Below are 18,479 nucleotides of genomic sequence, written 5' to 3' on the forward strand. Positions count from 1 at the left end.
CACCCAACTTACTCTGTACTGAAATTGTTCCACTCACACACTCCTCAGCAGTCAGGTATCTACAATTCTGACTACTATGCTTAAGATATTTTAACCTTCATATTGTATATCCTTTTCATGTGATTTTCTTTATCTCTGCGTTGATCTGAACTGCTCCTCAGCTTCCAGGACCCAGCTGTGTGGGTGGCTTACATAGGAACAACATCACTGAGTGGTACAGACAGCAGCACAGTCAAAGCTTCCATCAAAAATATCATTAAGCACCCTTCCTACGACCCAGATACAGCAGACTATGATGTAGCTGTCTTAGAACTAGAGTCTCCGCTGAAGATGAGCAAGTACGCCCAACCAATCTGCCTCCCAGATTCCACTCACATCTTCCATGTGGGCAAGAAATGTATCATCACTGGATGGGGATACCTCAAAGAAGACAATTGTAAGATATTCTGATTGGATAAGATACAGATCTCTGATTTATGTCAACGTAAAAAGATTACTTAGCTGCTAATTGTTTTCCTTAATAATATCCACCAAAACTATTTGACTTACAGGAAAATGTATCATGATCGCAGGTGGGCACATTCTCAAGTAGAGAACCTGTCTGTCTGCAATCACCACTTGTGGTACAGCATCTTGTAACACTGCGCAAGATTATGTTAATCACCCCGAAGAAGTGAGTGTTGGGTGATTTATCTCTCCATCTCTGAGGTGGCAGAGAGGAGAAGGAACTTGATTTATTAATTATCTGATGGATAACGTTTACAGGTTGTGAACCTGTCCATATTTCATTGCAAATTGTGGGGTGCATATGTTCCCCATATTTAGCATTGTGCTTGGGAAAGCTTGTGCAATTCCACTGCCCTGCTCTTGCACAAGCAAAAAGTCCTGGTTGATTTGGCAGAGAGGGTTTGGAAGCAGTGGTTTAAATCGCTGCTTTATAAATATCAGTTGCAGGCTCAAATGAGCGAACCTGCAACTGATGGGGGCATTTACCTCATGATAAATATACCCCAAAGTCGCAGTTTCTGCTTCTTAAATTTGTGGCTGGAGACTCATGAAAGCCAGTATCGCAATGTCTTAAAAGCTACAAAAGCAGCTTAAAGGGACACTGAACCCACATTTTTTCTTTTGTGGTTCAGATAGAGCATGCAATTTTAAGCAACTTTCTATTATACTCCTATTATCAATTTTTCTTCGTTCTCTTGCTATCTTCATTTGAAAAAGAAGGCATCTAAGCTTTTTTTTTTGTCAGTACTCTGGATAGCACTTATTTATTGGTGGATGAATTTATCCACCAATCAGCAAGGACAACCCAGGTTGTTCACCAAAAATGGGCCGGCATCTAAACTTATATTCTTCCATTTCAAATAAAGATACCAAGAGAATGAAGAAAATTTGATAATAGGAGTAAATTAGAAAGTTGCTTAAATTTCATGCTCTATCTGAATCACAAAAGAAAAAATGTGGGTTCAGTGCCCCTTTAATACATTTTCCCCTTAGTCATATTATCTCTACATGAGACTAATTCTTCAACCAATTAATTAGCTAAGACTCAATAAGAATTTAGTCACTGTGGAAAACATTCTCATAGAGGAGTCGGACTGCTAGAATTTCTCACTTTGAAGCAAATACAAATCAGAATGAAATCTTCTCAGCACATATTAAAGTGATGGTAAATAATGCCTAGTTGCTATTAAACTTTGAATCTCTTCCTACCCACAATATATTTCCCTCTGAGTCTGCCCCCTTCACTTATCTTGCTGTAGTGTAGCAGTGAATATAGTGGTCCTACCTGCTATATACAGTACTTTCTTTAGATAGTGCACACCCGTCCTAGACCAGACAGAAAGCTATCAATAACAATTCTAATGTTTGGGAACTACTGAGCTTGCACAACTGCTTTGATTTAAATGGACTATGTGGCACACATACACATTGGAGGTGCCGGCTTTGGCATATAAGCTGGTGAGGTAGCTCAGTGGGTAAATGCCCTGACTACAAAAAAGCCTGTTTAAAAGATCCAAGGTCACAGGTTCAAATCCCGGCAGGGTCGACTCAGCCCTTCATCCTTCCGAGGTCGATAAAATGAGTACCATTAAATTGGGTAATAATAACAACTATTACTATTCAGCTGCCGATTTGGTTAATTCCGAGAAAAAGCGCTTTGAGTCCCACTGGGAGAAAGGCGCTATATAAATACTAGTTATTATTATATAATGCTGCTGAGGATATATTCAAGAAGTAAATTTGAAAGTGTCTTAAAATTACATACTCTATTTGAATCATGCAAGTTTAAGTTTGACTTTTTCTATCCCTTTAAGCAACAATTTTTAGTCCTGACAATTGTTCCCTCTAAGGTCAGTTTTGTGTGTGTGGTCCAGCAGTGAAACAGTTAATAAGAGAACCATATTTAAGTCTGCATTGTGCAGTGTTTGCTAATTGCAGGGTGCGGTTACCTAATTAAGGGGCAGATTACGAGTGGATCACTAATTAACGCTCCCGCTTACAATATCGCGTGCACGTTCACGTATTTCCCCAGAGAAGTCAATAGAGAAAAAAAGTGGGGGGGAGGGAAATGAACACCCCACTCTTGCGCAAACTTAATCACATATTCTCATGTGAGAATATGTTCTATTTATTCTTAAATACAGATTTCTACATATATCTGATGGTACTTTGGTACACTATATATTTATACCTATATATATAGATGATTATATAAAGGTATATAAACAGATATAATAGGAATATCTATTTAAAAATACTTAAAACATATTCTGCTATGTGCTGAACATTGGGATGTGAAATATTTACAATAAATACATAGTAAAAACCTTTATTAAATAAGAATATTGCATAAATATCTTTTTTCATGTGTTCATCTACTTGACTGCAAAAGAGCTCCAATGCCCTTATATATGTCTATATATGTGAACATATGTATTTATGTGTTTATATGTGTATATGTCTGTAAATACATATATACACTCATATAATTACCTATGTATACCTATATATATATATATATATATATATATATATACACATATACAAACACACATACATATACATCTATAGACATGTATATGTATGAATCTCTATGTTAAAACCATTTGCCTGACATTTTTTTTCTAACACCTGAGACCTTAATCTTTGAGCCCTTATAACTTTTTGTGCAATTTTTTTTTTTAAATAGTTTTTATTAGATGGTGTTATTATGAGTGTAACTGTATTTTGTAATGTATTTTTGATGTGTTTTGTGCAACTTTTTTGTTTCGCGAAATAGTTAACCACAGCTCTGATTGCGGTAATGATTCTAGCATAAGTCGTGATAGCACTCAAGCAATCGTGTTTACTTCCAACTAGTAATACCAGTGGTAAGCCCAACGACCGCAAACACCTGCAAAAAACCTCTTATCACTTGGGCACAAACGTTTGTGCTCCACCAGTAATCTGGCCCTAACTGTTTCACTGATGGGCCGCACACAAAACGTAGATGGAACACTGCTCCTGACATAACTATCAACCATGATGTCTGTTAAACTATAGGGGGTGACCAAAAAAATGAAGAAGCTACAGTTGTCTTTGATAGTTCTCCAGATTTTCAATAAATTATCTGTGGGATTCTATTTTATTAATTTTTATCTCTATCACAGTGGTGAAGCCTGAAGTTCTTCAGAAAGCAACCGTAGCTCTCATGGATCAGTCTTTATGCAACAGCCTTTACAGCAATGTAGTGACAGAGAGGATGCTGTGCGCAGGTTACCTGGAGGGGAAGATTGATTCATGCCAGGTAAATGGATCTTTCTTGACTCTCAGTGGTGCACAATGGAGATAAGGTTTACAATAGAACGAGATAAGAAAATGAAGAGGCAACTGGAGGGATTGGAGACAAAAGAATAAGAAGAGAAGATGAGAAGATAGGATACAAAATATGAGACAGAGGGATAAAAGTGAAAGACAGAGTAGATGCAGGTAAAAGAAAACAATATGAGAAAAGGTTAGACAGGAGGTTAAAGGGACATGAGACACTGTGAGACTGTTACTCTAGTAACCCATTTATATTTATCCCTAATTGGCTTCTGCAGAAAAAAACAAGAGATACCTAGGTTGCAACAGGGCGGCACCCATGGAAACTGAAATATTGCATTTATATCTTCAATATTTAAATAACTAATATAATAGTAAAATAATACATCTACTATTCTCTGGTTAATCTTTCCTTTAAATACATAATGTTTATCATGTTTTTAAAGTTTAATGCTCCTTTAAAGGGACATGATACCCACATGTTGAATCGCTTGAAAATGATGCAGCATATCTGTAATAAGCTGAGTAGAGACTATAACCTGAACATCTCTATGTAAAAAAAGAATATTTTTTTTACCTAAAAATTTACTCAGTAGCCATATCCCATTGTAAAGGGACTTTAAGCAGCCAGTCAGGATGCTAGTCCTGGGACTTGCAGGAGAGCTTGCATCTGGCATGTGCAAGTACAGTTGTGTTATTTCCCTCCTCAGTTTAAGGAAATTTATAAGGAAATCTCTCAAAATTTCAGTGAAATCTCATGAGATCATAGTAAAGCAAAGTGTGACATCAGGACATATGAAGCTGATTGGCTGTTGTTTTTTTCAACATGCAGCAACAGTAGCTGAAGGATAAAGCACTTACTAGTGTGAGCTGAATACATTTTGAGGTCAAATATCAGTTATGCTGCATCACTTTCAAGTGATTTAGCATATGAGTATTATGTCACTGTAAGAAGGTTAGTGGACGGTCTATGGGTGGGTAAAGGGAAATTCTGCAAAATCAGGACTGAGCTCACAATTTGGGACTCCCTCTCAAATAGGGACAGTTGGGAGGGAATAGTCAGTGTATGAATATATGGGATAATTCAGGATAGGCAGGAGGAAAACAGTGGATGAGAATGAGTGAGAAATAGAAAGAGAAAATTGAGAGTGAATGTTAAAAGAACGGGATGGGAGATTAATCATGTGAGAATGGCAGTCTGTGTGTGCAAGAACAAGAAGCCATGTGTATGGTTCGCCAGAGGCTGCAGGGCTAGGTGTGAATAGAATTGTAAGACAAGCAGGGGCGGCCCTGGCACGGTGACCCCTAAGTGCATTGGGCCATGAACACAAACAGAGAAACCCAGCCAGGGATCACTGAACAGATACGTCTGAATACCAAGAGCAGGCACGACAAATGCACAGAGTCAGCAAGGACGTTGTGAAGAATACATCTGTCTGCCTTAAAACAAATACCTGTGTCCTGCAAATAGTTTAACATTTTTTATTCTGTTGGTGTTTCTGGTGCTACATTAGAGTACCTGCATATGTCTAGTCTGGTGCTACATTAGAGTACCTGCATATGTCTAGTCTGGTGCTACATTAGAGTACCTGCATATGTCTAGTCTGGTGCTACATTAGAGTACCTGCATATGTCTAGTCTGGTGCTACATTAGAGTACCTGCATATGTCTAGTCTGGTGCTACATTAGAGTACCTGCATATGTCTAGTCTGGTGCTACGTTAGAGTACCTGCATATGTCTAGTCTGGTGCTACATTAGAGTACCTGCATATGTCTAGTCTGGTGCTACATTAGAGTACCTGCATATGTCTAGTCTGGTGCTACATTAGAGTACCTGCATATGTCTAGTCTGGTGCTACATTAGAGTACCTGCATATGTCTAGTCTGGTGCTACATTAGAGTACCTGCATATGTCTAGTCTGGTGCTACATTAGAGTACCTGCATATGTCTAGTCTGGTGCTACATTAGAGTACCTGCATATGTCTAGTCTGGTGCTACATTAGAGTACCTGCATATGTCTAGTCTGGTGCTACATTAGAGTACCTGCATATGTCTAGTCTGGTGCTACATTAGAGTACCTGCATATGTCTAGTCTGGTGCTACATTAGAGTACCTGCATATGTCTAGTCTGGTGCTACATTAGAGTACCTGCATATGTCTAGTCTGGTGCTACATTAGAGTACCTGCATATGTCTGTAGATGTATTAACCTGCTGCTTGTCCATTCTCTATTTCAAGGTCTGTTTCATTTTTTGTAAATATCTAGTGTGAGTAAAAGGTATATTGGGATCTACCAGTAGATCTCTAAGTGCTGACCAATAGATATGACTGTTACATATTCCCATTTCCCTCTCCTCTCAGCCAGTAGTAACAATATGAGCTTAAGGTAAAAGAAATGTAAAAATAGATTTTGCTTAAAGGAACACTAAACACTAAGGCCTAGATTTGGAGTTTGGCGTTAGCCGTGAAAACCAGCGTTAGAGGCTCCTAACGCTGGTTTTAGGCTACCGCCGGTATTTGGAGTCGTGTAGGTAAGGGTCTAACGCTCACTTTTCAGCCGCGACTTTTCCATACCGCAGATCCCCCTACGCCATTTGCGTATCCTATCTTTTCAATGGGATCTTTCTAACACCGGTATTTAGAGTCGTTTCTGAAGTGAGCGTTAGAGCTCTAACGACAAAACTCAAGCCGCCGAAAAAAAGCAGGAGTTAAGAGCTTTCTGGGCTAACGCCGGTTCATAAAGCTCTTAACTACTGTACCCTAAAGTACACTAACACCCATAAACTACCTATGTACCCCTAAACTGAGGTCCCCCCACATCGCTGCAACTCGCTAAAAAATTTTTAACCCCTAATCTGCCGACCGCCACCTACGTTATCCTTATGTACCCCTAATCTGCTGCCCCTAACACCGCCGACCCCTGTATTATATTTATTAACCCCTAACCTGCCCCCCTCAACGTCGCCGCCAGCTACTTACAATAATTAACCCCTAATCTGTCGACCGCAAAGCGCCGCCACCTACGTTATCCTTATGTACCCCTAATCTGCTGCCCCTAACACCGCCGACCCCTATATTATATTTATTAACCCCTAATCTGCCCCCCTCAACGTCGCCGACACCTGCCTACACTTATTAACCCCTAATCTGCCGAGCGGACCTGAGCGCTACTATATTAAAGTTATTAACCCCTAATCCGCCTCACTAACCCTATCATAAATAGTATTAACCCCTAATCTGCCCTCCCTAACATCGCCGACACCTAACTTCAATTATTAACCCCTAATCTGCCGACCGGAGCTCACCGCTATTCTAATAAATGTATTAACCCCTAAAGCTAAGTCTAACCCTAACACTAACACCCCCCTAAATTAAATATAACGAAATTAATTAACTCTTATTAAATAAATTATTCCTATTTAAAGCTAAATACTTACCTGTAAAATAAATCCTAATATAGCTACAATATAAATTATAATTATATTATAGCTATTTTAGGATTAATATTTATTTTACAGGCAACTTTGTAATTATTTTAACTAGGTACAATAGCTATTATATAGTTAAGAACTATTTAATAGTTACCTAGTTAAAATAATAACAAAATTACCTGTAAAATAAGTCCTAACCTAAGTTATAATTAAACCTAACACTACCCTATCAATAAATTAATTAAATAAAATACCTACAATTACCTACAATAAAACCTAACACTACACTGTCAATAAATAAATTAAATACAATTTCTACAAATAACTACAATTACATAAACTAACTAAAGTACAAAAAATAAAAAAGAACTAAGTTACAAAAAATAAAAAAATATTTACAAACGTAAGAAAAATATTACAACAATTTTAAACTAATTACACCTACTCTAAGCCCCCTAATAGAATAACAAAGACCCCCAAAATAAAAAAATGCCCTACCCTATTCTAAATTAATAAATTTAAAAGCTCTTTTACCTTACCAGCCCTGAACAGGGCCCTTTGCGGGGCATGCCCCAAGAAAATCAGCTCTTTTGCCTGTAAAAAAAAACATACAATACCCCCCCCCCAACATTACAACCCACCACCCACATACCCCTAATCTAACCCAAACCCCCCTTAAATAAACCTAACACTAAGCCCCTGAAGATCTTCCTACCTTGTCTTCACCTCACCGGGTATCACCGATCGGTCCAGCCTCCGATATCTTCATCCAACCCAAGCGGGGGCTAGACATCCACTGAAGAAGTCCAGAAGAGGGTCCAAAGTCTTCCTCCTATCCGGCAAGAAGAGGACATCCGGACCGGCAAACATCTTCATCCAAGCGGCATCTTCGATCTTCTTCCATCCGGTGCGGAGCGGGTCCATGTTGAAGCAGCCGACGCGGATCCATCCTCTTCTTCCGGCGTCTCGCAACGAATGACGGTTCCTTTAAGGGACGTCATCCAAGATGGCGTCCCTCGAATTCCGATTGGCTGATAGGATTCTATCAGCCAATCGGAATTAAGGTAGGAATAATCTGATTGGCTGATGGAATCAGCCAATCATAATCAAGTTCAATCCGATTGGCTGATCCAATCAGCCAATCAGATTGAGCTCGCATTCTATTGGCTGATCGGAACAGCCAATAGAATGCGAGCTCAATCTGATTGGCTGATCAAATCAGCCAATCGGATTGAACTTGATTCTGATTGGCTGATTCCATCAGCCAATCAGAATATTCCTACCTTAATTCCGATTGGCTGATAGAATCCTATCAGCCAATCGGAATTCGAGGGACGCCATCTTGGATGACGTCCTTTAAAGGAACCGTCATTCGTCGGGAGACGCCGGAAGAAGAGGATGGATCCGCGTCGGCTGCTTCAACATGGACCCGCTCCGCACCTGATGGAAGAAGATCGAAGATGCCGCTTGGATGAAGATGTTTGCCGGTCCGGATGTCCTCTTCTTGCCGGATAGGAGGAAGACTTTGGACCCTCTTCTGGACTTCTTCAGTGGATGTCTAGCCCCCGCTTGGGTTGGATGAAGATATCGGAGCCAGGACCGATCGGTGATACCCGGTGAGGTGAAGACAAGGTAGGAAGATCTTCAGGGGCTTAGTGTTAGGTTTATTTAAGGGGGGTTTGGGTTAGATTAGGGGTATGTGGGTGGTGGGTTGTAATGTTGGGGGGGGTATTGTATGTTTTTTTTTACAGGCAAAAGAGCTGATTTTCTTGGGGCATGCCCCGCAAAGGCAGGTGTCGGCGACGTTGAGGGGGGCAGATTAGGGGTTAATAAATATAATATAGGGGTCGGCGGTGTTAGGGGCAGCAGATTAGGGGTACATAAGGATAACGTAGGTGGCGGCGCTTTGCGGTCGGCAGATTAGGGGTTAATTATTGTAAGTAGCTGGCGGCGACGTTGTGGGGGGCAGGTTAGGGGTTAATAAATATAATATAGGGGTCGGCGGTGTTAGGGGCAGCAGATTAGGGGTACATAGGGATAATGTAAGTTGCGGCGGTTTACGGAGCGGAAGATTAGGGGTTAATAATATAATGCAGGGGTCAGCGATAGCGGGGCGGCAGATTAGGGGTTAATAAGTGTAAGGTTAGGGGTGTTTAGACTCGGGGTACATGTTAGAGTGTTAGGTGCAGACGTAGGAAGTGTTTCCCCATAGGAAACAATGGGGCTGCGTTAGGAGCTGAACGCAGCTTTTTTGCAGGTGTTAGGTTTTTTTTCAGCTCAAACAGCCCCATTGTTTCCTATGGGAGAATCGTGCACGAGCACGTTTTTGAGGCTGGCCGCGTCCGTAAGCAACTCTGGTATCGAGAGTTGCATTTGCGGTAAAAATGCTCTACGCTCCTTTTTTGGAGCCTAACGCAGCATTTTTTTGAACTCTCGATACCAGAGTTAATTTTATGGTGCGGCCAGAAAAAAGCCCGCGTAGCGTTAACAGCCCATCTACCGCCAAACTCCAAATCTAGGCCTAAGATTACAAGTGGTGCGCTATATAGCACTATTGCTTGTGTTCAAACACCACCAGAAGTAAACTTGTATAACACGTACCTGTTAGTGTTTATTACAAGTTGAAAGTAAATGGTTTGCACGTGAGTGAAATCTGAGGCGCACTTACTTCAGGACTTTGGATATCGCAACCTTGTTAACTTCTTCTCTCCATAGACTTCAATGGAGCGCGCTGATGAAAAAACCCAAATGCGCTCAACCCGTATTTTATATTCCAATGTTCTTCACATAGAAGAAAAAGCTATTTTTATTTTTAAATATACTGTGTATATATATATATATATATATATATATATATATATATATATATACAGTATATATATATATATATATATATATACTGCATATATGATAAAAAAAAATTAAATATATATCTATACCTATATATCTACATAAATATATACAAGTATAGTTGTGTATATATATATATATATATACATATATGCACAGAAATATATATTTAAAAATACTAAAATGTTCTCGAATGTGAAGAACATTTGAATATAAAATATTTACAGCAACTACACAGTAAAACACATGAAATATGTTTTAAGGTATTTGAGTGGAAAGGGCTCCAAAGTATATATATGTGTATACATGTGTATATATGTGTTTATATGTGTATATATGTACAGTATATACATATATAAATACATAAATACGCAAGTATACCCATATATACATGTATGTATACATACACATATTTAGACAAATTTATTTAGCCACATTTATTTTTAGTTCTTACCCTTTAGTTTACACAAGTTCTTCAGTGGCACTAACCCGACAAGCCCACATTTAGATTGCTCTCGGTGGTGCAAGTTTACTTTTAACTTTTAATATGCGCACAAGTTAGCAGGGTTGTGATGTTGCAATATCATGCCACTTGTAAGTTAGCCCCAAATACACTTCATGCACCCTCCTCTAATCATGGGTGCTGCCATTATTAAACCTATGTTTCACTGCAGGTATCTGAAGGAGAGTTACTGCACATGTGCAAACAGGCCAGTGCCAAAATCTAGTGAAATTTACATTCCAACATGGCAGCACCCATGACAAGAGAGAGGCAGGGAATAATCCTCAATACTATGCTTATTAAATGTATTTTGTGTTTAATGCCACTTTAAGTTAGCACTGAGGAATCTAATAAATGATAACAACAATAATAATAAGTATATGCAACATTACAGTAACATTCATTAAAAAGGGGGATTCAGAACAAAAACATTAGTCCTTGTGTTAAACAAAGATTGATTCTGTATGCAAGATTAAATTGACAAACTTTACAAAAAGCAGACCCTGTTTCATTAAAGTATAGGCCTCTATACTTATCAGCAACACAACATTTATTTACTAACACCTAGATTACGAGTTTTGCGTTAGAGGCTGTGCGGTGCTAACGAGCAGTTTATGCTCACCACTCACTTACAGACAGCGCTGGTATTACGGGGTTTTACAAACCCGTCGTTAAAAGGCAAGAAGTGAGCGTTGAGCAAAATTGTGCTCCTTACCGCACTCCAATACCAGCGCTGCTTACGTTAGCGGTGAGCTAGTGTAATGTGCTCGTCCACGATTTCCCCATAGGAATCAACGGGGAGAGCCGGCTGAAAAAAAGTCTAACACCTACAAAAAAGCAGCGTAAAACTCAGTAACGCAGCCCCATTGATTCCTATGGGGAAATAAAATTTATGCCTACACCTAATACCCTAACATGAACCCCGAGTCTAAACACCCCTAATCTTACACTTATTAACCCCTAATATGCCGCCCCGACATCGCCGACACCTACATTATACTTATTAACCCCTAATCTGCTGCCCCCAACATCGCTGACACCTACATTATACTTATTAACCCCTAATCTGCTGCCCCCAACATTGCCGATGCCTACATTATATTTATTAACCCCTAATCTGCCACCCCCAAAGTCACCGCCACTATTCTAAATTTATTAACCCCTAAACCTTAGTCTAATCCTAACCCCCCCTAACTTAAATATAATTTAAATAAATGTAAATAAAATTCATATCATTAACTAAATTATTCCTATTTAAAACTAAATACTTACCTGTAAAAAAAAACCTAAGCTAGCTACAATATAACTAATAGTTACATTGTAGCTAGCTTAGGGTTTATTTTTATTTTACAGGCAAGTTTGTATTTATTTTAACTTGGTAGAATAGTTACTAAATAGTTAATAACTATTTAATAAACTACCTAGCTAAAATAAAGACAAATTGACCTGTAAAATAAAACCTAACCTAAGTTACACTAACACCTAACACTACACTATAATTAAATTATTTCCCTAAATTAAATACAATTAAATTAAATTATCTAAAGAACAAAAAAAAACCCACTAAATTACAGAAAATAATAAACAAATTACAAGATTTTTAAACTAATTACACCTAATCTAATCCCCTAACAAAATAAAAAAAAAAACTAAATAAAAAAAGCCCTACCCTGCACTAAATTACAAATAGCCCATAAAAGGGCCTTTTGCGGGGCATTGCCCCAAAGTAATCAGCTCTTTTACCTGTAAAAAAAAATTACAAATCCCCCCCAACATTAAAACCCACACAACCAATCCTACTCTAAAACCCACCCAATACCCCTTTAAAAAAACCTAACACTAACCCCTTGAAGATCACCTTAGTCCTCAACGAAGCTGGGAGAAGTCTTCATCCAAGCCGGGCGAAGTGGTCCTCCAGACGGGCAGAAGTCTTCATCCAGACAGCATCTTCTATCTTCATCCATCCGGCGCAGAGCGGGTCCATCTTCAAGACATCCAAGATGGCGTCCCTTCAATCAGCCAATAGGATTGAGCTGGCATTCTATCCTGCCAGCTCAATCCTATTGGCTGATTGGATGCAATCAGCCAATAGGATTTTTTCTACCTTAATTCCGATTGGCTGATAGAATTCTATCAGCCAATCGGAATTGAAGGGACGCCATCTTGGATGACGTCATTTAACGGAACCTTCATTCAGTGTTAGCCATCGGATGAAGAGGATGCTCCGCGTCGGATGTCTTGAAGATGGACCCACTCCGCACCGGATGGATGAAAATAGAAGATGCCATCTGGATGAAGACTTCTGCCCATCTGGAGGACCACTTTGCCCGGCTTGGATGAAGACTTCTCCTGGCTTCGTTGAGGACTTCGGCCCGGTTGGATGAAGACTTCTCCCGGTAAGGTGATCTTCAAGGGGTTAGTGTTAGGTTTTTTTAAGGGGGGATTGGGTGGGTTTTAGAGTAGGTTTGGTTGTGTGGGTGGTGGATTTTAATGTTGGGGGGGATTTGTAATTTTTTTACAGGTAAAAGAGCTGATTACTTTGGGGCAATGCCCCACAAAAGGCCCTTTTAAGGGCTATTTAGTGTAGGGTAGGGCCTTTTTTTTATTTTGGGGGGCTTTTTTATTTTGTTAGGGGGATTAGATTAGGTGTAATTAGTTTAAAAATCTTGTAATTTGTTTATTATTTTCTGTAATTTAGTGTTTGTTTTTGTACTTTAGATAATTTAATTTAATTGTATTTAATTGTATTTAATTTAGGGAAATAATTTAATTATAGTGTAGTGTTAGGTGTTAGTGTAACTTAGGTTAGGTTTTATTTTACAGGTCAATTTGTCTTTATTTTAGCTAGGTAGTTTATTAAATAGTTAATAACTATTTAGTAACTATTCTACCTAGTTCAAATAAATACAAAATTGCCTGTAAAATAAAAATAAACCCTAAGCTAGCTACAATGTAACTATTAGTTATATTGTAGCTATCTTAGGGTTTATTTTACAGGTAAGTATTTAGTTTTAAATAGGAATAATTTAGTTAATGATATGAATTTTATTTAGATTTCTTTTAATTGTATTTAAGTTAGGGGGGTTAGGGTTAGACTTAGATTTAGGGGTTAATAACTTTAGTATAGTGGCGGCGACGTTGGGGGCGGCAGATTAGGGGTTAATAAATGTAGGTAAGTGTCGGCGATGTCCGGTTCGGCAGATTAGGGGTTAAAAATTTTCTTTTAGTGTTTGCAATGCGGGAGGGCTTCGGTTTAGGGGTTAATAAGTAGTTTATGGGTGTTAGTGTACTTTTTAGCACTTTAGTTAAGAGTTTTATGCTACGGCTTTGTAGTGTAAAACTCTTAAACTACTGACTTTAAAATGCGGTACCAGTCTTGACAGGAGAGGGTGTACCGCTCACTTTTTGGCAGACTCGTAATACCGGCGCCATGCAAGTCCCATTGAAAAAAGAGGATACACAATTTACGTAAGTGGATTTGCGGTATTGGCAAGTCTGGCCAAAAAAGTGAGCGGTACACCTGTACCTGCAAGACTCGTAATACCAGTGGGCGTTAAAAAGCAGCGTTAGGACCGGCCAACGCTGCTTTTTAAGCCTAACGCAAAACTCGTAATCTAGGTGTAAGTCAGTGAAGCTGACCAGGCTTAAGGGGACATGAAACCCACATTTTTTCTTTCATGATTCAGATAGAGAATACAATTTTAAACAACATTCAAATTTACTTCTATTATCTACTTAGCTTCATTATTTATATATCCTTTGTTGAAGAAATAGTAATGAATATAGATGATCCAATCACACATCTATGTGCAGCCACCAATCAGAAGCTACTTAGCCTATTTAGATATGCTTTTTTAACAAATTATATCAAGAGAATTAAGCAAAATAGATAATAAAGGGAATTGGAAAGTTGTTTAAAATACCATGCTCTTTTTAAATCATGAAAGAAAAATTGTGGGTTTCATGTCCCTTTAAAGTGAAATGAAAGTCCAATTTAAGCTTTCATGGATCAGATAGAGCATGCAATTTTAAGAGACTTTTTATTAACTTTTATTATAGAATTTGATTTGTTCTCTTGGTATCCTTTATTGAAAAACATATCTAGATAGGCTCAGGAGCAGCAGTGCACTCCTGGTAGCTAGCTGTTGATTGGTGGCTACACACACATGGTTCTTGTCATAGCTAAAATAAAAAGAGAGAGAGAGATGCACTCAGCTGAGACAGAACAAAAGCTGGAAAAACTTCCGTGCCTGTTCATTTTATTATAGTGTGTCACTCAGGGTGCATACTCTTTTAGCACACTATGCCCCTTCACAGAGAAAAAATATCCTGTAGCATATCAGTCTGATCCCGCCCAATGACAGTCCAGCGCCGAAATACCAGGCAATTCCTCTCTGAACAAGAGAAAACAACAACCCCAGACGATCGTTTCGGCCTTTTGTGGGCCTCGTCAGTGAGGTGCAGTCGCATCTCTCTAAGGGCATGTGTGCAAGGAGTCCACGTCAGGTTTCCCCTTTTACTCTTAGGGAGACCCAAGAGCAATTTGCATAAATAAAAAGAGAGAGAGAGATGCACTCAGCTGAGACAGAACAAAAGCTGGAAAAACTTCCGTGCCTGTTCATTTTATTATAGTGTGTCACTCAGGGTGCATACTCTTTTAGCACACTATGCCCCTTCACAGAGAAAAAATATCCTGTAGCATATCAGTCTGATCCCGCCCAATGACAGTCCAGCGCCGAAATACCAGGCAATTCCTCTCTGAACAAGAGAAAACAACAACCCCAGACGATCGTTTCGGCCTTTTGTGGGCCTCGTCAGTGAGGTGCAGTCGCATCTCTCTAAGGGCATGTGTGCAAGGAGTCCACGTCAGGTTTCCCCTTTTACTCTTAGGGAGACCCAAGAGCAATTTGCATAAATAAAAAGAGAGAGAGAGATGCACTCAGCTGAGACAGAACAAAAGCTGGAAAAACTTCCGTGCCTGTTCATTTTATTATAGTGTGTCACTCAGGGTGCATACTCTTTTAGCACACTATGCCCCTTCACAGAGAAAAAATATCCTGTAGCATATCAGTCTGATCCCGCCCAATGACAGTCCAGCGCCGAAATACCAGGCAATTCCTCTCTGAACAAGAGAAAACAACAACCCCAGACGATCGTTTCGGCCTTTTGTGGGCCTCGTCAGTGAGGTGCAGTCGCATCTCTCTAAGGGCATGTGTGCAAGGAGTCCACGTCAGGTTTCCCCTTTTACTCTTAGGGAGACCCAAGAGCAATTTGCATAAATAAAAAGAGAGAGAGAGATGCACTCAGCTGAGACAGAACAAAAGCTGGAAAAACTTCCGTGCCTGTTCATTTTATTATAGTGTGTCACTCAGGGTGCATACTCTTTTAGCACACTATGCCCCTTCACAGAGAAAAAATATCCTGTAGCATATCAGTCTGATCCCGCCCAATGACAGTCCAGCGCCGAAATACCAGGCAATTCCTCTCTGAACAAGAGAAAACAACAACCCCAGACGATCGTTTCGGCCTTTTGTGGGCCTCGTCTTGTCATAGCTAACATTAGTTTTTCAACGCACACCAATAGAAGTCTATATGTGAGGGCTTTAGCGCACCTGTGCTATATGACTTCCAGATGTCCTAGACTTTTGGTTGAGCGCTAATATATTACTTTTGACTTGTAATATGAGCACAAAAATAAAAGCGCTATTGATTTAACTTGAGCAGTGTTAGTGCACAATAGCGCTAATATATTTACTTGTAATTACATCCAATATGAAGGGCATGTGTGATTAATCATTTCATATGATTTTGACCAGGGGCGAAACTAAAGGGGGTGCAGAGCTCGCAATTGCGACTGGGCCCACAAGGGTGCTGGCCCAGTTTAAAAAATAAATAAAAAAACATTTTTTTTTTTTTTTTAATAATTATTTTTTAATAAAAAATGTTGACCTGCCACTGCCTGCACTGATTTCATGTGAGTGTGACATGATGCTTCACTAGTGTCTCTGACTACAGGGGTTAGTGTTTCTGTTTTACCCATTGGTGTTTATGTGTGTGTGTGTGTGTGTATGTATGTATGTGACTGTGTGTGTATTTATGCATGTATGTGTGTGTATGTGATTGTGTGTGTATGTATGTATGTGACTGTGTGTGTATTTATGCATGTATGTGTGTGTGTGTGTATGTGACTGTGTGTGTATTTATGCATGTATGTGTGTGTATGTGATTGTGTGTGTATGTATGTATGTGACTGTGTGTGTATTTATGCATGTATGTGTGTGTATGTGATTGTGTGTGTATGTATGTATGTGACTGTGTGTGTATTTATGCATGTATGTGTGTGTATGTTTGTGCAACCAGCAAATTACAGACCTTGTTACTACAGCATGGGGGGAGGGTAAACAGTGTCAGTCTATACAGTACCACTATATACAGTATGGGGGGGCTGGACCATGTCACAGACTACTGTGGTCACTTTATAAAGTACTGGGGCGGGTAGGGTCAGGCCAGCCATCTCACCGGCAGATTACAGACTGTGTCACTGACTCACTATATACAGTGCTGGTGGGTTAAACAGTGTCACTATATACAGAAATAGGGGGTCAGACCATCTCTCAGACTGTGGGCACAGGGTACCTCTTTTTGCAGACATGTAATCTGATTCACATTTTTTTCTGTGTTAAATGTTAAAAAAAAAAATATGTATCAAATTCACTTTTTTCGGGGGGTGGGGTGGGGTGGGGGGGCTGTAAATCTGTAGATTTAGGCAGCCTCAGTTGCTTCTGTCTCATGTAATCCCAGACTCTATGATATTGAGATCAGGGCTTTGTGTGGGCCATACCATTACTTCCAGGACTCCTTGTTCTTTTTTACACTGATGAAAGTTCTTAATGAGTTTAGATGTATGCGTGGGGTCGTTGTCATGTTGCAGAATAAATTTTGTCCCAATCAGATGCTCGCCTGGTGGTATTGCATGATGAATAATTATCTCTCTGTACTTCTCAGCATTGAGGAGACCATTAATTCTGACCAAATCCCCAACTCCATTTACCGAAATGCCAGACTTGCAAGGAACCTCCACCATGTTTCATTGTTGCCTGCAGACACTTATTCTTGTACAGCTCTCCAGCCCTTCAACGAACAAACTGACCTGTTACAGCTAAAAAACTAGAAAACAAGACCGCAACATCAAGAAATGTTGTTGAGCAAATCTGTTACCTTTCTTTTTATTTCATACTCTCATATTCAGGATTGTAACTTACAGTATTCTCATCTCTAGGAACAAAGTTTCTTTCGGCAATCACATTATTGGCAGGCCCAGACTGGCCATAAGGCACACAGGGCATTTGCTGGTGAGCTGGGTCTGGTTGCCTTAGCCACACCCAGTCACCAGCATTTTTATTCGTGCTTGATGCAGGGTCAGCCCTGCCTACGACTGCTTTGCTGTGTCTGTGAGCCAGTCGCAGAGAAGCAACTCCTCTTGATGATGCATTTTAATGCCTGTGAGTGCCTGTTTTGTGTGATTGTGGGTGTCTGGGGAGCTTTGTCTGTGCATGTGGCTGCAATTTTGAGTGATTTTGACTACATAGCCACCTTCTTTCTTTCTGCAAGAAAATTATTTCATGTTTTTAGATGAAAACCTCGCCAAAACAGAGAAAGTAATTTTTTCAAACTACTATGGAAAATATTTTAAAAACAAATATTTATATAATCAATGGGCAAACATTCTCAATATAACTATATATATATATATATATATATATATATATATATATATATATATATATATATATATATATATATATACACACCAAGATAACAAAGTTAAAGGGCCATAATACCCAAATGTTTAAACACTTGAAAGTGATGCAGAATAGCTGTAAAAA

General features: G+C 39.3%; 1 protein-coding gene across 1 annotated transcript in view; it reads left to right on the top strand.

The window, feature by feature from the left end:
• The window catches only part of TMPRSS9 (transmembrane serine protease 9), a 163,272-nt gene that overhangs the window by 46,549 nt on the left and 98,244 nt on the right, over positions 1 to 18,479 (top strand). The window contains exons 8-9 of the mRNA XM_053703026.1: positions 162 to 436; positions 3,657 to 3,793. Of these exons, the coding sequence (XP_053559001.1) occupies positions 162 to 436; positions 3,657 to 3,793 (412 nt within the window). The remainder of the gene's footprint in view (positions 1 to 161; positions 437 to 3,656; positions 3,794 to 18,479) is intronic.

Source organism: Bombina bombina, chromosome 2, assembly GCF_027579735.1.
Source record: "Bombina bombina isolate aBomBom1 chromosome 2, aBomBom1.pri, whole genome shotgun sequence".
Taxonomy (NCBI): Eukaryota; Metazoa; Chordata; class Amphibia; order Anura; family Bombinatoridae; genus Bombina; species Bombina bombina.